This window comes from Falco cherrug, chromosome 9, assembly GCF_023634085.1.
Source record: "Falco cherrug isolate bFalChe1 chromosome 9, bFalChe1.pri, whole genome shotgun sequence".
NCBI classification, from domain to species: Eukaryota; Metazoa; Chordata; class Aves; order Falconiformes; family Falconidae; genus Falco; species Falco cherrug.
Window position 1 is genome coordinate 57,620,280 of NC_073705.1, and position 14,519 is coordinate 57,634,798.

Consider the following 14,519-nt stretch of genomic DNA (forward strand, 5'->3'; position numbering starts at 1 on the left):
TACCAAAAATATAAAAATTGTAAAAATCTCTGCATGTCTACTGTACTGTTTGGTAGTTTACAAAATTTAAAACAAGGAAACAATATATTTAATAATTGTAACTATGATCTTAAGAAATGCAGAGACAGATCCTGTCTTACTGTGAGTTTAAAGAATTTTACAGCATTACCATTAAAGAAAATATTTGAGAGTATTTATCTGGAACGTTTTCCTTAATAAAGATTGCTGCAGTAGATGAAAACTTTTTTGCTTCTTCCAGTTTTGAAGCATCAAGGAAGCACTCAAGTAAATTCCTGCAGATCAAATAAACATCTGTATTCAGTATTTATTAATACTTCTTGAAATAATTCTTACTTATATTTTTTCAAGAGACTATATTCAAGGTACCATTCTTGAATGCAATACAAGCCGTTAGTGTTACAAAGGACTGACTCAACACAAAAGTTGTACATCTTTGTTTCTTCCAGAGATACACAGCTGTTAACATACATTCATTGCAGATCACAAAAATAATCTTGGAAATTTTTTTGCTAACTTTTCTCAACAGAACACCTGGAATTAAAACAATTAATTATTTAAAGTTGTAAGAGAAAAACATTTCTGTGAGATGGATTCTAAGATTCTCCCTTAACTACTGGAAAGGCTAGTATTTCAAAGCCAACTAGCAAAAGAAAACTTCATGATGGGAACTGCAAGATAGCTACTGGATTTTTCAACACTATCTGATTTAACTGAAAAAGAGCCTGTGATTCCATGAAATAAACTAACAACAGTAATAATAATAAAAATTATTCAAAAATTTTTAAAAATGTATGAAAAACCAAATGCTACCATTAGTTTTATAACACAAATACACTGTGTGCACTTGCTAGTTCTCATCAATACCTCATCAAGAGTATGTCTGGTGCAAAAAACCTGCATGTATGTTATTCTAGATAACAAAAAATTCCCAAGGGTATGCTAAAGGTTATTTAATTTTTTATTTCCTTTCCATTTCAGCTTATAAAGAAAATGCTGCAGAGCAATAAACCATCAGTCATAGATCAAAGAAACAGAAAAGTTCACAAAGAGGAAGTAAAAACCTGCAGCAGAATTGTAACAGGAACTGGGAACTGTTCTGTCTACAGTCTGTAGAATAGCAGACCAAAACACCTCTGAGAAAAGGCTGACCTTGAAAAATTACAGGGACACTATTCTTTTTGCACATAAAAACTTGTTTCTCTCAGTAGAAGCTCAAGGTTTATGCTCCACCCTTACTCAGGAAATGTAAGAATGGTAACACATGGATACTGACACAGCATTTATTACCAACTATTATGAGATTATTACAAAATGATTGGTAATAGTGTAAATGTGCATGATAGTACCAATATCGTATTGGGTTGATTGTGGGGTTTTTTTGACTTCCATTGTAATCTTGCTTAGGAAAAAAACATTCCCCGCAGTTCTAAAAGTAAAATTACCAACAACAAATTAATTTACTAGCAGAATCAGGTATTATAAAAATTTCTATTTTCTAACTTTCTGTGTTCCTTATAATCTTAAAATCAGAAGATGAGAGCTGAGACTCAATGCCACCTTTGTCTCAGTCTTCACCAGGAGGTTCTTCCAGGCCCTGTGCCTGGTGCAAACATTCAAAAATTCTGTAACACAGATGCACTGAAAAGGACCTGGGGGTCCTGGTGGACAGCCAACTGAACACCAGCCAGCAGTGTACTCTGGAACTGAAGGCAGCCAGCAGCATCCTGGTTTGTATTAACAGGAGCACAGACAGTAGGTCACAGAGGCATATGCCTACAGGGAGGCAGATCACTGAGAAGATGGACCTGTTGAAGGATAACTCAGAAAATTAGAAATGGTCTGATTGGTTTGTGCAAGATACACTTTGTATATGTTAAGTTGACAAGTTTAGACTGCAATCAAAGTACACAGCCATTCTTTGAGCAAGGACACACTGGAATAACTAGGCTTTGACAAAACAATAAGGATGCTTTGAGGAAGCATTGCCAACTTGGCAAGACTCAAGGTCCTTGTATCCTTAACTCAACCACACTCATAATATTAAAAAACATACCCCTAGGTCAAAAAAACCCTTGCCCAGGTGAAAACCCACCGCCTGATCATGTGTTATGGTAGAAATAGTTCTGTAACGATATTATAATTATATGTAAATTACTAATCAATCAGTGTAAAGAGGACAGATTTGGAAACTTACTAACTCTGTATAAATATATGATGCAAAGTCCCATCTGGTGGGCTTGCTTTGTGGAATACCACTCAGCCCCCAGCTTTGTGCAAACCTGAAATAAATAAGCAATGTCTCCCTGAGTGTGTGAAAACTGACTTACTGCACACCAGGCCACGAATCCGCTTTTCAGACAACAGACCCAGGCTCTTCACTAAGGTGTACAGCAGGAAGAGAAGTGAAAGTGAGTGTAAACTAAAACAAGAGATGTTTGGAGCGGTAATAAAGAGAAACTTTCTCCCTATAAGGACAGTCAAATGACGTTGCTGCTGCTCAGAGAGGCTGTGCAGTCTCCACCCTTGACTGCTTCCAGACCTGACTGGATGAAGTCCTAAGCCTGACCTAACAGCTGACCCAGCTGTGAGCAGGACATTGGATTAGCCATCTCATGAGGTCCCTTCCCACCCAAACTGCCTTGCAAGCCTAAAGTATACACTGTATCTCTGCACATCATCTGTCAGGATTATTCCTGACATCATCTGTCAGGTTTGGTTTTTTCAAAGCAACATAGCACCTATGTAATGAACTAATCTTAAAACTTTTGGAATAGCTTGTGAAAATGATACCTTTACCCTTGGTTCAGTTCCACTGTGTATTCTAAGCCTCAAAGCCTCGCATTAACAATTATTTTCTGCTCAACCAACATTATTTCTTGAGATTTATTTTTACTGAGGTTTTGGATATTACTTGTTGTTCCTTTCACCGAAATTAAATACTGAAGATGCAAAAAATCTCTCTGCGTGTTGACTAGGCTGCTTTCTAACATTATTTTCCATATTGACCACAGGCTTACAAATATCTTAGCCTACATGTGCTGCTCAATCCAGAAACATCTGTCCTCACTAGCAAAGACTTGAAATTATCTAACAGATAGCTCTTTCTCTTAAAATGTATTATCTTGTTAAAACATGAACTGCAATCAGAGATTGCAAATCAGTTCAGATGCTTTAAAATTCCTTCTTTAGATTTATTTTAGAAAAACTAAACATACAAAATAGAAATAGTGTAGCCAGCAGAACTAAAGAAGTAAAATGTACATTATTAAAGACTACCTAAGGTGGCAGCCACATGTAGAAGAGGACTACAGAATGCCCACATGAAAAAAACACAATGAAGCTTACATCATGAGTTCTGCTCTCCATTCACAATCTTGCTCTTCAGTTTGGTTTAACGCTTTAACAATCTGAGAAAGGCTGGGAATAAGAAAATGGCGAAATCCAGGCTTAAGATATGGCCTCACAAGTTCCCAATAAAGAACTGAGGCATTATAAATCAAAAAATAATATCTGAAAAACAAGAATCACAAATTTAGTATTTCATGGACTTAGATAAACATACAATTACATATGGAGTATTTTAAGACACTTCTAAGAAGCAAAAATTGGAACTTTTCCTATGTGTTTTGGTAAGAAGCAATCCTGAATAGAAACTGAGAACACATACAGCACAAGATTATGTTAACTTTTGCAACTACACTCTACCCAGTAGTTAACTATTTAAAATAAGTTAACATGGTGCTCTCCTTATACAGAGCATAAACATAAAAGGATAAGAAATGCTCAGAGGTATCTATGAGCCCTAAACAGCCCGATTCATCCTATTTAAGACTGTTTGTTATTCTGATATTGTTGCAGCATGCGCAGCAGTTACAGAAGCGCAATAAGAAAATGGAAGGAAAATCCACAAAAGCAAAAAAAATACCCAACCAAACAACAAAACTCCACACTACCTAATGAAAATCTATGACAAAAAAAAAAAAAGACAAACTGAAAACCTAAGTCAGTAATTCTTTTTCTCTGTTAAAGAGTTAATCCTATCAATACGGCCTACCTTTGATCACGGATAGCAAAATCTATAGCCTTCATAAAAAACATCACAAACTTTTCAAACTCCTCCTACAACAGAACAAAAAAAAGTTAACAACTTGGATATGGCTTCTATAAATCAGTAAATTATTTTCATATTTCAGTATGTTCACATGTCGTAATTTTTGTTTTCAAATTAATCTCAAATAGAATGTGCTGCCATAATAAGTTGCTGTCATAGAACAGAATAACTAAAAATTGGTAGCACTGCCTATTACTATGTTTTCCTTATTTCAAATTTTCAGGCTATATTTTCAGTTTCATTAGTTTCCACCAAACTTTAATTAACAGGACTGAAATTTTATAAACTTGCAAAGCTGTGTACCTTTTAAGCTCTTAGCAAAGAAAGCTCAGGAACATCCAAGAGCAAAGCCAGGAAAGAGAAATAATATTGGTTTGCTGCATTAAAAAACTTGAGGTATTATTTTCTTCAGAAAAGCTCCAACAAGAAGTTGACAACTGAATGGTGTGTCAGGCATGCTCTTTTTATCATTAAAGCAGCTGGGAAGCAGCTTTTCAGAGGGGGACCTGGGGGTCCTCGTGGACACCAACACCCCAGCAGTATGCCCCTCCTGCAAAGGCAGCTAACCATGTCCTCGGCTGCTTTAGGAGTGTTGCCAGCAGGCTGACGGATCCTTCCAGATCTCTACTCAGCACTGGTGAAGCCACACCTGGAGTAGTGCCCAGTTCTGGGCTCCCCAGTACGAGAGAGTCATGGACACTGTGAGAGAGCCCAAAGAAAGGGCCAAAAAGATGATAAAGGGAATGGAGCATCTCTCATGTAAGGAAAGGCTGAGAGAGCTGAGAGTGGAAAAGGCGGCTCAGGGGGGATCTCATAAGTACGTGCAAGTACCTGAAGGGAGGGTGTAAATAAGATGGATCATAAAAAGGGATTTTTGAAAGCCTAAGAGAAAGATGCAGAGGAAATGGCAAAGTGGAGGTGGAACTGGATGAGCAGGAACAGGATGACACCAGAGGCCTCTCTACAGTGAGAGAGAACAGAATAACTAAAAACTGCAAGAGAGTTGGGACTGATTTACTGGACTCTGAGGCTGGCATAAGAAAGCTACTGAGCCATGAGTGGGAACTGTCTAGATAAAATCAGGATCAAGAGCCTCGGAGGTCTTGTACTTTGCCCTTAAGAACATAAGCATCTTAATTGGCTAACAAGGATTCCTTAAGACAGAAATCAAAATAAGGACAAATTTATCTTTTCTAAGTGCATGACGATTACTAGTCATACAGGATGAGATGCTGTGCCACTCCTATCGTCATAAATGATCTAGGAACACAGCAGTGGAAGAAATTTTACAACTGATACAATATGCATCTTAAAATCATTACAATACACAGCACAAGGAACCAAGTTAGGATTGCACGTACGAGGATGGTTCTTAACTTCTAAGAAGTTAGCAAAAGTCAAGAAGAAAACAGAAAAATCTAGAAAACATCACAGAATAGGCTGTTTAATTTAGAAATATAAAAGGCTAACTGGACATTAGAAAACACTTTTCAAACATGTATGAAGATTTAAAGGGACCAGCGATCAGTTATTCTGCACAGGCACTCAGAGAAGGCAGAGAAAGTACAGATAGCGTAACAGGGGAAAGATTCTAGCTTTAAAGTTAATTCAAACACATTATTCAAAGAAACTGCAGAACATCTGGCAGGAAAATTTGTGAACACAAATAACACAAACATCTATTAAGGCCTTTTTCAGGGGTCAGATATCATTGACAAATTGTCAAAACTGACCACAGTATGAGAACAAATGAAATATTGAAGAGATAAAGAGATAAAACAGATCCCACTCCATTTTACATTCAGCAGAAGTAAAAACTGCTCATCATGTACAGATAGTGTCATCGAATAGTTAACACACACAAACTTTTGGAAGTGTAAGTATCCCACCAAGTTGCTACCAGAAAGCTTCATCTCTCATTTCAAAAATCTGCATCCAAAGTGCTACATGGAAAGGTTACTGATCCAGTGGTGGAAGAACACTGCCAAAGAAGAGAAATGAACTGCACAACCTCTCAAAGGGCCTCTTTACTCCTCAGTTTGCTGTGAGTCTGAAATGATTAGCGTGATCCTGAATAAAACCGGCAATTGTTTTACCATTTACAGCTAAACTTGCTCTGAAAGTATCATACTGATGAACAAAGTGAAAAGGTTGACTTTAAAACAATCAATCATCTGAAAAATTTTGCAAGGATTCTTTTGTTTTCCTCGCCAAAGTATTAGCAATATTAATTTAATTCAGTTGGTAGGTTTTGTTTATTCCCAAACTACCCATTAATGTATTTTCCTTTGATTTTTCCAACAGTCCTGATAACCCTTTTTTTTAAATAATAGAAAGCAATACATAAAAACCTAGGAAGAAATACTCTTAAACACTGGATTAATGTAATGCAAACTTTGTAATTTCTCACCAAATTATCTGTAGAGAGTGGAGTGTGCAGCTGCCCTTGGCACAAGTACGCTCTGCCAAGAAACTGGTTTATAGGAAATCTTCCTTTAAAATACATCTGTAGACAGTCACTGCTCATTTCTCGATATCCCAGCTAATACCAAAAAAAGCATTTTAATATTTAAAAAATGCAACAAATACTTAATTAAGAACTGTTACTTTTTAAAAATGCATGCCTACTCAAAGATTAACATCTAACCGCAAACCAGTATGCAAACAATATTCTGTAAACGTGCACATCAGATCTGCTACAAACCCATTAAGATTCATTAAAACTTAAAGGTAGACTTTCATCATTCCAAATGTACAGAAAAATAGCTCTTTTATTTAACAAAGCTAATGAGTCAGTCATACAAAACATACAGTATACAAAAATTGTTTAATTTTTTAATAGCCATTAACAGAATTGTTAAGATAAAGGCTACAATTTTTTTAAAAGGATGAATATTAGCCTTCAGGATTTTCTATGGATGTCAGTGCTGCACCTGCATTTTCAGACGACAGAATTTGAGTGGCTTGCAGCTTGGGGAAAAGAAGTAATTGTTTTATTAGAAACTCTCTGCTTGAAATCCAATCACCTGTATCCATGGATTGAAAACTTAAAAATCCTTCAAAATTTGGAACCTCTACCACATTTTATAGAAGTCTGCTCAATTAGCAATAATTTTTCATAATAAGAATGTTACCTTTTCTTCTTCTGCCCAGTAAGGACTGTTCACACACACGTTTTCTGCAGTCATAACCACACTGCAAACATTAGTTCTCCATAAAGAGAAAAAGCAGACATGCCAAACTATTTCATATTACTATGGTATACCTTCCATATTTTGGTCGAATTACAAACTTCACAAGCCATATTTCACAGACTACAAAGAAGTGGTAATTTAAAGGTCAAGTTTTAACTGAAAATGCATGTTTAAACAACTGTTCTCCCAAAACAGAAGTGTAATACTTTTCAGAAGTACTTTTGAGAGTATTTGTAAGTAGTAACTGTAAATGTGAATACAGTATGTCATATAAATGTTTTTATTCAATACAGATAAAGTGCCTAAATTACAAACCTGAAGTGCTTGTTCAGCACATGAAACGTGTAAGTCAGTGCTGAAGATATCTGATGAATCAAGTGCAGATTTTCCTTCACTGGCTGATTTGATCAACTCATAAGCATTCTTCAAAGCCTGAACATCTGAAGTAAAAAAGAAATAAAGAATGTAACAGATAATTCATGCTTCAAGGTGGACTGATACAACTACCATATTTCAAATTAACTACCTGGCATCCTGCTTCTCCTTTACAGAAATAAATTACAAATGTTTAAGGAAAACAGTATCAAATGTCCTTCAAAGTCTGCCACAGTTGCCAGATGAAGTATTAACTCTCTCTCAGAGTTGGCAATTTGAGAGGCAATTTGAAATCACTGATGTTAGCACACAAGAACCACTCTGATGGCCCGATTCACAACCCCCTGAACTCGACAGTTCGCTTTCTGTTGACACAGAAATTATTTATCAGATCATTAAATCTATTATATGAAGTAAACTTAACGGGAAGAAAACTAGATTAAATTAAGGTCACTATAGCTGTTAGTTCTTTTCATAGGCGAAAAGCACGTTTGAAGCATTCAGAGAAATAATGTTTTCCATATATTCAGAAAAACAGATTAAGATCGAGCCGTTTCCGTGTTTAAAGTGCGATTCTGATTTCACTTAAGCCGGGCAGAATCCCGCCGCCGGCCCCTCACCTCCGCCGCGCTCTGCCGCGAAGAGCCGCTCCCTCACGACCGCGTCCATGGCGCCGCCGCCCGCCGCGCCTCCCCACGCAGCGCCTAGATCCGCGGGGGGGCGCAGGTGCCAGGGCCTACGCTTCACCCCAAGAGACGCGGGGCAGCTCTCTGCAACACCTCCAGAAAGCTCCGCCGAAACGGCTGCGGGAAGCTGCAGCCCGGAGACGCGAGAACACGGCGGCCGCCCGCGCTCCCGCCGCTGCCCCGCCCCCGCCCACTCCCCGGGCTGCCGCTGCCCCTCCGACGCGTATCCCAGCAGCGCCGCCACAACATGGCCGGCGGCCTCACGGGGGGGGACAAAAGTTGCCCGGCGGGATCCGCGCCCGCAGCCCCGGCTTGGGGGTGCCGCCAGTCGCGGCGCCGGGCGGGAGAGCAAGGGCGGCCGCGGCAGGAGCAGCCGCAGCGCCCCGCAGCAGCCCCGCTGCAAACAGCCGCGGGTACCAGGCGTACACGAGCGCAGGGGAGATGTAGCGGCCTGCACGGCAGGTAGAAACATCTTTCGCTGGGAAAGCAGGCTGCTGCTGTTAGTGTTACTGCTGCGGCTGATGCCATGGCACAGATCTCTTGCTTCCCCTAGGAATCAGTGCATTTAAGCGTGTAATGCACGCTTTCATTATTAAGCACACCATGTATAAAATCACTTCTCAAGACAGCCACAGCTCAGTTAACAAAGGCAACGATTGATAGCTTCCTGTCGATAAAAGTATTGCTAAGAAATGCTGTTGTTACAGATTTGCTAATGGTTAGAATTAATTAACTTTATTTGATTTATAAAATCATTTTAATAGAAATATAGAGGAATAAGAAATATATTTTCATGAAACTAGTAGTTGCACAACAAAAGCTGCTATGAAATCCTCTGTACAGTTCTCTGCCAAGGCCAAGAACTGAGAGCAACTGAATGAAACAACTTGTAGTTACCTGCCAAGAAATCGTGAACTTTAATAATTGATATAAAGAAATTGTATGGAATAGGGACAATAAGTTAAGTGTAAATATATTTACACAAAGAATGTAGGTATAGTAATTAGGTCATGTAACCATAGTTTGAAAGAAATAATTAATGAAATAACTAATGAAAGAAGGAGTCTGTTTCTCTAACTTTCTCTAACAAGGGGCCTGTTCATAAGTTATCTAGAGGGAGCGACTAAAAGAAACAAGAAGAAGAAACAGATGATCGACAAGGCCATAAATTATCTCAGACCGATAAGAACACTGCAAACTTGCAAGACCATCACATACCAGGCAAAAGGTGAAAAGTACACCATGAGGAAGATCTACGGCCCATGACCACTGCCCATGTCCCGGAGACCCCTGCCCAGAATTCTTGGAAGAATTTGCACAGGCGTGAAGGACTGAAAAGCTGATTAACATACAAAGCGAGAGTATGTTAATGATTTTTGGTAAATACTATGTTTATGCATGAATACCTCATGAATATGTATGACTAAGTTCTATATGAGGTATATGATTTTGAAGCTTGGTGTGCGTTAATCATGAAAGGACTCACTCACGCACCCAGCTGTCAATAAAGAAGTGTCTGCTTATCTATGTCACACTGGTGTTGATAATTTTTTAATTCTGAGATTTCAGTAACGCTGTCACCAGTAATTTTTGGCCCTGTCTTACAGAGCTGCCAACAGGACACCTGGAATAAGGCCAACAGCACCAGCAGCTGAAGCTTTGGGCTCGGGCAGGACAAAATGCCACAGGACATTTGGATCATAACTGCCCGTGCAGAAAGAAGCCGTAGGCTAGGGTATGAACAATTATCTTCTGGTACTCATTTTACTGTATGTCACCAGGCACAATTTTATGATAGGAAAAAGTAAATCTTCAGAGAACAACAGTGCAGAAAAGAGATACAGTCCAAAAGACCTGGTAGCTCCCTGACTGGGCTGACATCAAGACATACCTACTGAAGCATTCAGGCCTCCATGGTTTCCTCCCAACTGCTTACTCATGGCAGATTCTATGAGGTAAATCACCATAGTAATGAAGACAATATAAAGGCTTACATATATAAATACAATTTTAAACCTAAGCCCTTTGGACTTTGAGCTACATTGAAACTCCGTACTGGTTCTATACTGACAGACAGAACACACCATTCTGAAGTGCGGCATTGCTGGGGAGTTTCCAAAGACATTTCTTGTGGTCACCCTTAGCTGAATGAAAGATGAGTATTAGGAGAGGCCATAAGGGTGACAATACAAGTGGTAAGTGCAAGAAATTCTTATGCTGCAGGCCCAGCTACCAAGTCACACATGCTGCATACATTTATGCAGCATTAGAAACATTACAAATATATACAAGGGCATGTAAAGGATTCAGCAGTAGACTCCTTCCTGTTCTATACCTGTTCTCCTACCTACTCCTAGGTAGTCCACACAGTCTACTGAAATTAAGTAGCTGTCTTGCTTGTGTGAATGTTAATAAACAGAAATAAAACTACTCTGAAAACTTCAGGTGGGCAAGGAAAGAAAACCCTATAGTAACCCTATGGCGATTTCTGAAGCCGAAAGCAACGCATTGGTCATGTCTAAATTATGTTAGGTAGTTATGGCAATGGCTCACTGTGACTTACCATGATATGCTTACAATGTTTGTACAATAAACCTCTTGGTGCATGACTCAGCTACAGTCCAGCCACTTCTTTATGTCCATTGGCAGAATCCCGGACACAGGTAGGCCTGTCTCCTAACATAAAAATCAAGATGTGGAAGCGCTACATATACTGGCTCAGGAAGAAGCACTCCTGAAATGTAGCTTAACACCCAAAATGGCACCACAATAACATAAAGGTCTCCAATTACTCCTATTATTATTCATCCTCATTAAATACTTGTGCGAAGAGTCTTGCTGTATTACCCCCAAATTTAATTTAAAACTACTAACTGCCACATAATGAAAAGTGGTCACATTGTGATATAAAAATTTATGAATTATTTCATAGTAAAATGACCAGGAAAATACAGAAAGGAAACAAGCAAACAAAAAAGATCAATTTAAAATCAACCATTTGAATTAATTTGGAAATTAACTGAAAGGGATTAAATAAAACAGTTTATATTTTTAAAAAGTGTAGAGCTGGGGGATGGTCACATTTTACTTAGCTAAAATTTCTGACTTTTCTTAAATTGTAACCCAATACAGAATGACTGTGGTACTCAAATCTGGAAATTAAGAAATAGATATTCATCCTCCCAGTTGTTACTCAACACTTAACCCAACAGTTAAGGCCTCCTGACAACTTACAGGTAGAAGCAAAGTATTCCTGGTTTGCTTTTTGGTGTCTTGCTGATAGCTTTAGCTGAAGGGTCTTGGTGTACCCTTTACTGGCACTACAGTCACCTCTGTTTGTGCAAATAAAGAGATTACGGTAGTTATATTAACTAACATAATTAAAACTTTTAAAATAGAACATCTTCTGTAAATGGTCAAAAGAAAGTGCATCAGGGAGGTTACCTGACACTCCAGTTGCCTTTTATATAAATTCTTTCACTTTCCTTGAATAGATGAGACATACTGGAAAATATGTCCAAAATCTTCAGTATATGATTTCAGCCCTCCTCCAGGCAAGGTAAGTCTAATGAGGATAATACAGACCTCAAAAACCCATTGGTTTGTTCCATATGCACTAACTTTTATTAGAATTATTTCCTGACTCTTGTGCACTGGCTTACAGATTCAAACATCTCATATCATGCATTACAAGTTTATCCTTCTCAAAGGGCTTTTCTGTAGTGTGATTTTTAACATGTAAGAACAAAAATGTTTTTCTGTAATACTTCCTCATCTGTTGCTCCTTTCCTTGCTCTACCCTAAGTATCTCAGTGAAGCTTAAGGCCAACCACACTATCTGTACTGCAGATGCTGACCTATCTCATGATGTACCTGAAATTCAGGTATGACTGAGGAGACTAGATACACATTCCATCTGCCCCCAAGCTGCATACTAACATAAAGCCATGAATGCACATAAAGAGCAGCATCAAAGGGGACAAACAAAATTTCAAGGCAGCAAAGAGATTTAGACAAACTGCAAGTATTATCTACAAACATTATGCATGTTATTCTTTTTGTTTAGAAACTGATCATGAACAGATAACTTGTAATAATTAATCTCCATTCTTAATTCTCTGAATAAAAGTTTAAATGATAGACTCATAGAATGGTTTGGGTCAGAAGGGACCTTAAAAACCATCTAGTTCCAAACCCCCTTCCAATAGACCAGGTTGTTCCAAGCCACATCCAGCCTGGCTGTTGGAGGAAAAATGCTAGATCAATGCTGCTGTAGGCTGTACACCTCAGCTTTGTCCCCTGTATAGCCCAAACCAGGACTGCAAGCGCAGTCAGCTGATAGATGCTAGACAATAAAAGTTTAATATTAATAAGATTATGCCTGACAGTTCAAAGGAGCTTTTTAGAACAGGAAACCCTGACCTTTAGAAGGCTGAAACGATGGAGATTGTCTATTGTGATTACTCAGAACTGGGACACACGGAACCTGAAGCAATCATCCTTGAAAGAAGAAGCAAAATAGCGAAGTGATCAAGATACGGAACAATTTGTGAAACCAACTGTCAAGATAGGAACTGATAGAAGACTTATTGTGGAATCAAGAGATTATGTAATGGCTAGGTAGATACTATAAATATGTGACTGAAAATCTTGTAAGCTTGTCACTCTGTGCGGAGGTGACCCAACGCTGCTGGACCGATTAAAACTGCACACCTAGAGTAACCCATGAGAGTTCGAGTCTCTTCTTTTACACTGGCCTTGAACACTTCCAGGGATGGGCCATCCACAGCTGCTTTGGGCAACCTGTTACGGTGTTTCGCCACCCTCATTCACAGTAAAGAATTTATCTCTAATACCTAATCTAAATCGATCCTCTTTCAGCTTAAAACCATTCTCCCTTGTCTTATCACTGCATGCCCTTGTAAAAAGTCCCTCTCCAACTTTCTTGCAGGCCCCTTTATGTACTGGGAGGCTGCTGTAAGCTGTCCCCAGAACATTCTCCAGGCTGAACAACCCCAACTCTCTCAGCCTGTCTCCACAGGAGAGGTGCTCCAGCCCTCTGATCATTTTCGTGGCCTCCTCTGGACTCACTTCAACAGGTCCATGTCCTTCTTATGCTGGGGGCCTTAGGGCTGGGTGCAGTACTGCAGGTGGGGTCTCATGAGAGCGGAGTAGAGGGGGAGAATCGCATCCCTCAACCTGCTGGCCACATGGCTTTTGATGCAGCCCAGGAAACAATTGGCTTTCTGGGCTGCAAACACACATCGCCAAGTCATGTTGAGTTTCTCATCCACCAATACCCCTGCATCCTTCTTAGGGCTGCTCTCAATCTCAATCCATTCTCCACCCAACCTGCATTTGTGTTTGGGATTGCCCCGACGCACGTGCAGGACCTCACACTTGGCGTTATTGAACTTCATGAGGTTTTCATGGGCCCACCTCTCAAGCTTGTCAAGGTCCCCATGGATGGCATCCCTTCCTTCCAGTGTGTCAACCGCACCACACAGCTTGGTGGTGTTGGTAAACTTGCTGAGGGTGCACTCAATCCCAGTACCCATGGTGCTGACAAAAATGTTAAACAGTGCTGGTCCCAATACTGAGCCCTGAGGAATGGTGGTCACTGGTGTCCACAAATCAATCTATTTTTATTTTAGTTTTTATTATATGTTCCTAGAAAACACTCATAATGAAATCACTGCAGCAGTAAAACTACTAAGGAGTGCAAGTAAGTGTTTTAGGGAGAGCAGAAGACAGCAGATGATAAATATCCGATGACAGAATTCATCTGTTGTTCATGCTGTCATTACTTCTTGCCAAAAAAATAATGGCTTAGTGTATCTCTTCTCAATCTCTGCTTCTGATGAAAATCTAGTCCTTACTGAACAACATAAGAATGTAACTAGATCAGATAAAAGGTCTAGCCAGTTAGCTTTCCTTTGACAGATGAACAGTAAAAGGCTCAAGAAGCATTTAGAACACGGTGTTGCAGTTATTTCCTCAGTAACGAATCCCCTAAGCTTCTAACAGCTCATGACCAGCAACCTTAAGCATCTGGCTCTGTTACAGTACCTGTGTTTTTAATAATCTTTGACATGTTTTCTGTCATGAATTTGCCTCATTTGACTCTTTTGA

At 39.3% G+C, this 14,519-nt stretch overlaps 2 protein-coding genes across 17 annotated transcripts in view; both read right to left on the reverse strand.

Moving 5' to 3' along the window:
- The window catches only part of CFAP46 (cilia and flagella associated protein 46), a 99,225-nt gene extending 90,378 nt beyond the window's left edge, over positions 1 to 8,847 (reverse strand). For 15 of the 16 annotated variants that reach the window (XR_008733793.1, XR_008733791.1, XR_008733792.1 and 12 more), the window contains exons 1-6: positions 8,322 to 8,847; positions 7,642 to 7,766; positions 6,543 to 6,674; positions 4,076 to 4,140; positions 3,367 to 3,531; positions 170 to 293 (exon numbers count right to left, since the gene is read on the reverse strand). Coding sequence is in view for 11 of the 16 variants with exons in the window: in XM_055719864.1 (XP_055575839.1) it covers positions 170 to 293; positions 3,367 to 3,531; positions 4,076 to 4,140; positions 6,543 to 6,674; positions 7,642 to 7,766; positions 8,322 to 8,370 (660 nt within the window). In the remaining 5 variants the exon portion in view is untranslated. Of the gene's footprint in view, positions 1 to 169; positions 294 to 3,366; positions 3,532 to 4,075; positions 4,141 to 6,021; positions 6,114 to 6,542; positions 6,675 to 7,641; positions 7,767 to 8,321 lie in introns of those variants that run through there. The other variant, XM_055719863.1, reaches the window with a different exon arrangement.
- Positions 8,848 to 9,998: 1,151 nt separating this feature from the next.
- Positions 9,999 to 14,519, reverse strand: part of LOC129736760 (endoplasmic reticulum-Golgi intermediate compartment protein 3-like) — an 82,406-nt gene continuing 77,885 nt past the window's right edge. Inside the window, exon 2 of the transcript XR_008733800.1 lies at positions 9,999 to 12,887. The gene's annotated coding sequence lies outside the window, so the exon portion shown is untranslated. The remainder of the gene's footprint in view (positions 12,888 to 14,519) is intronic.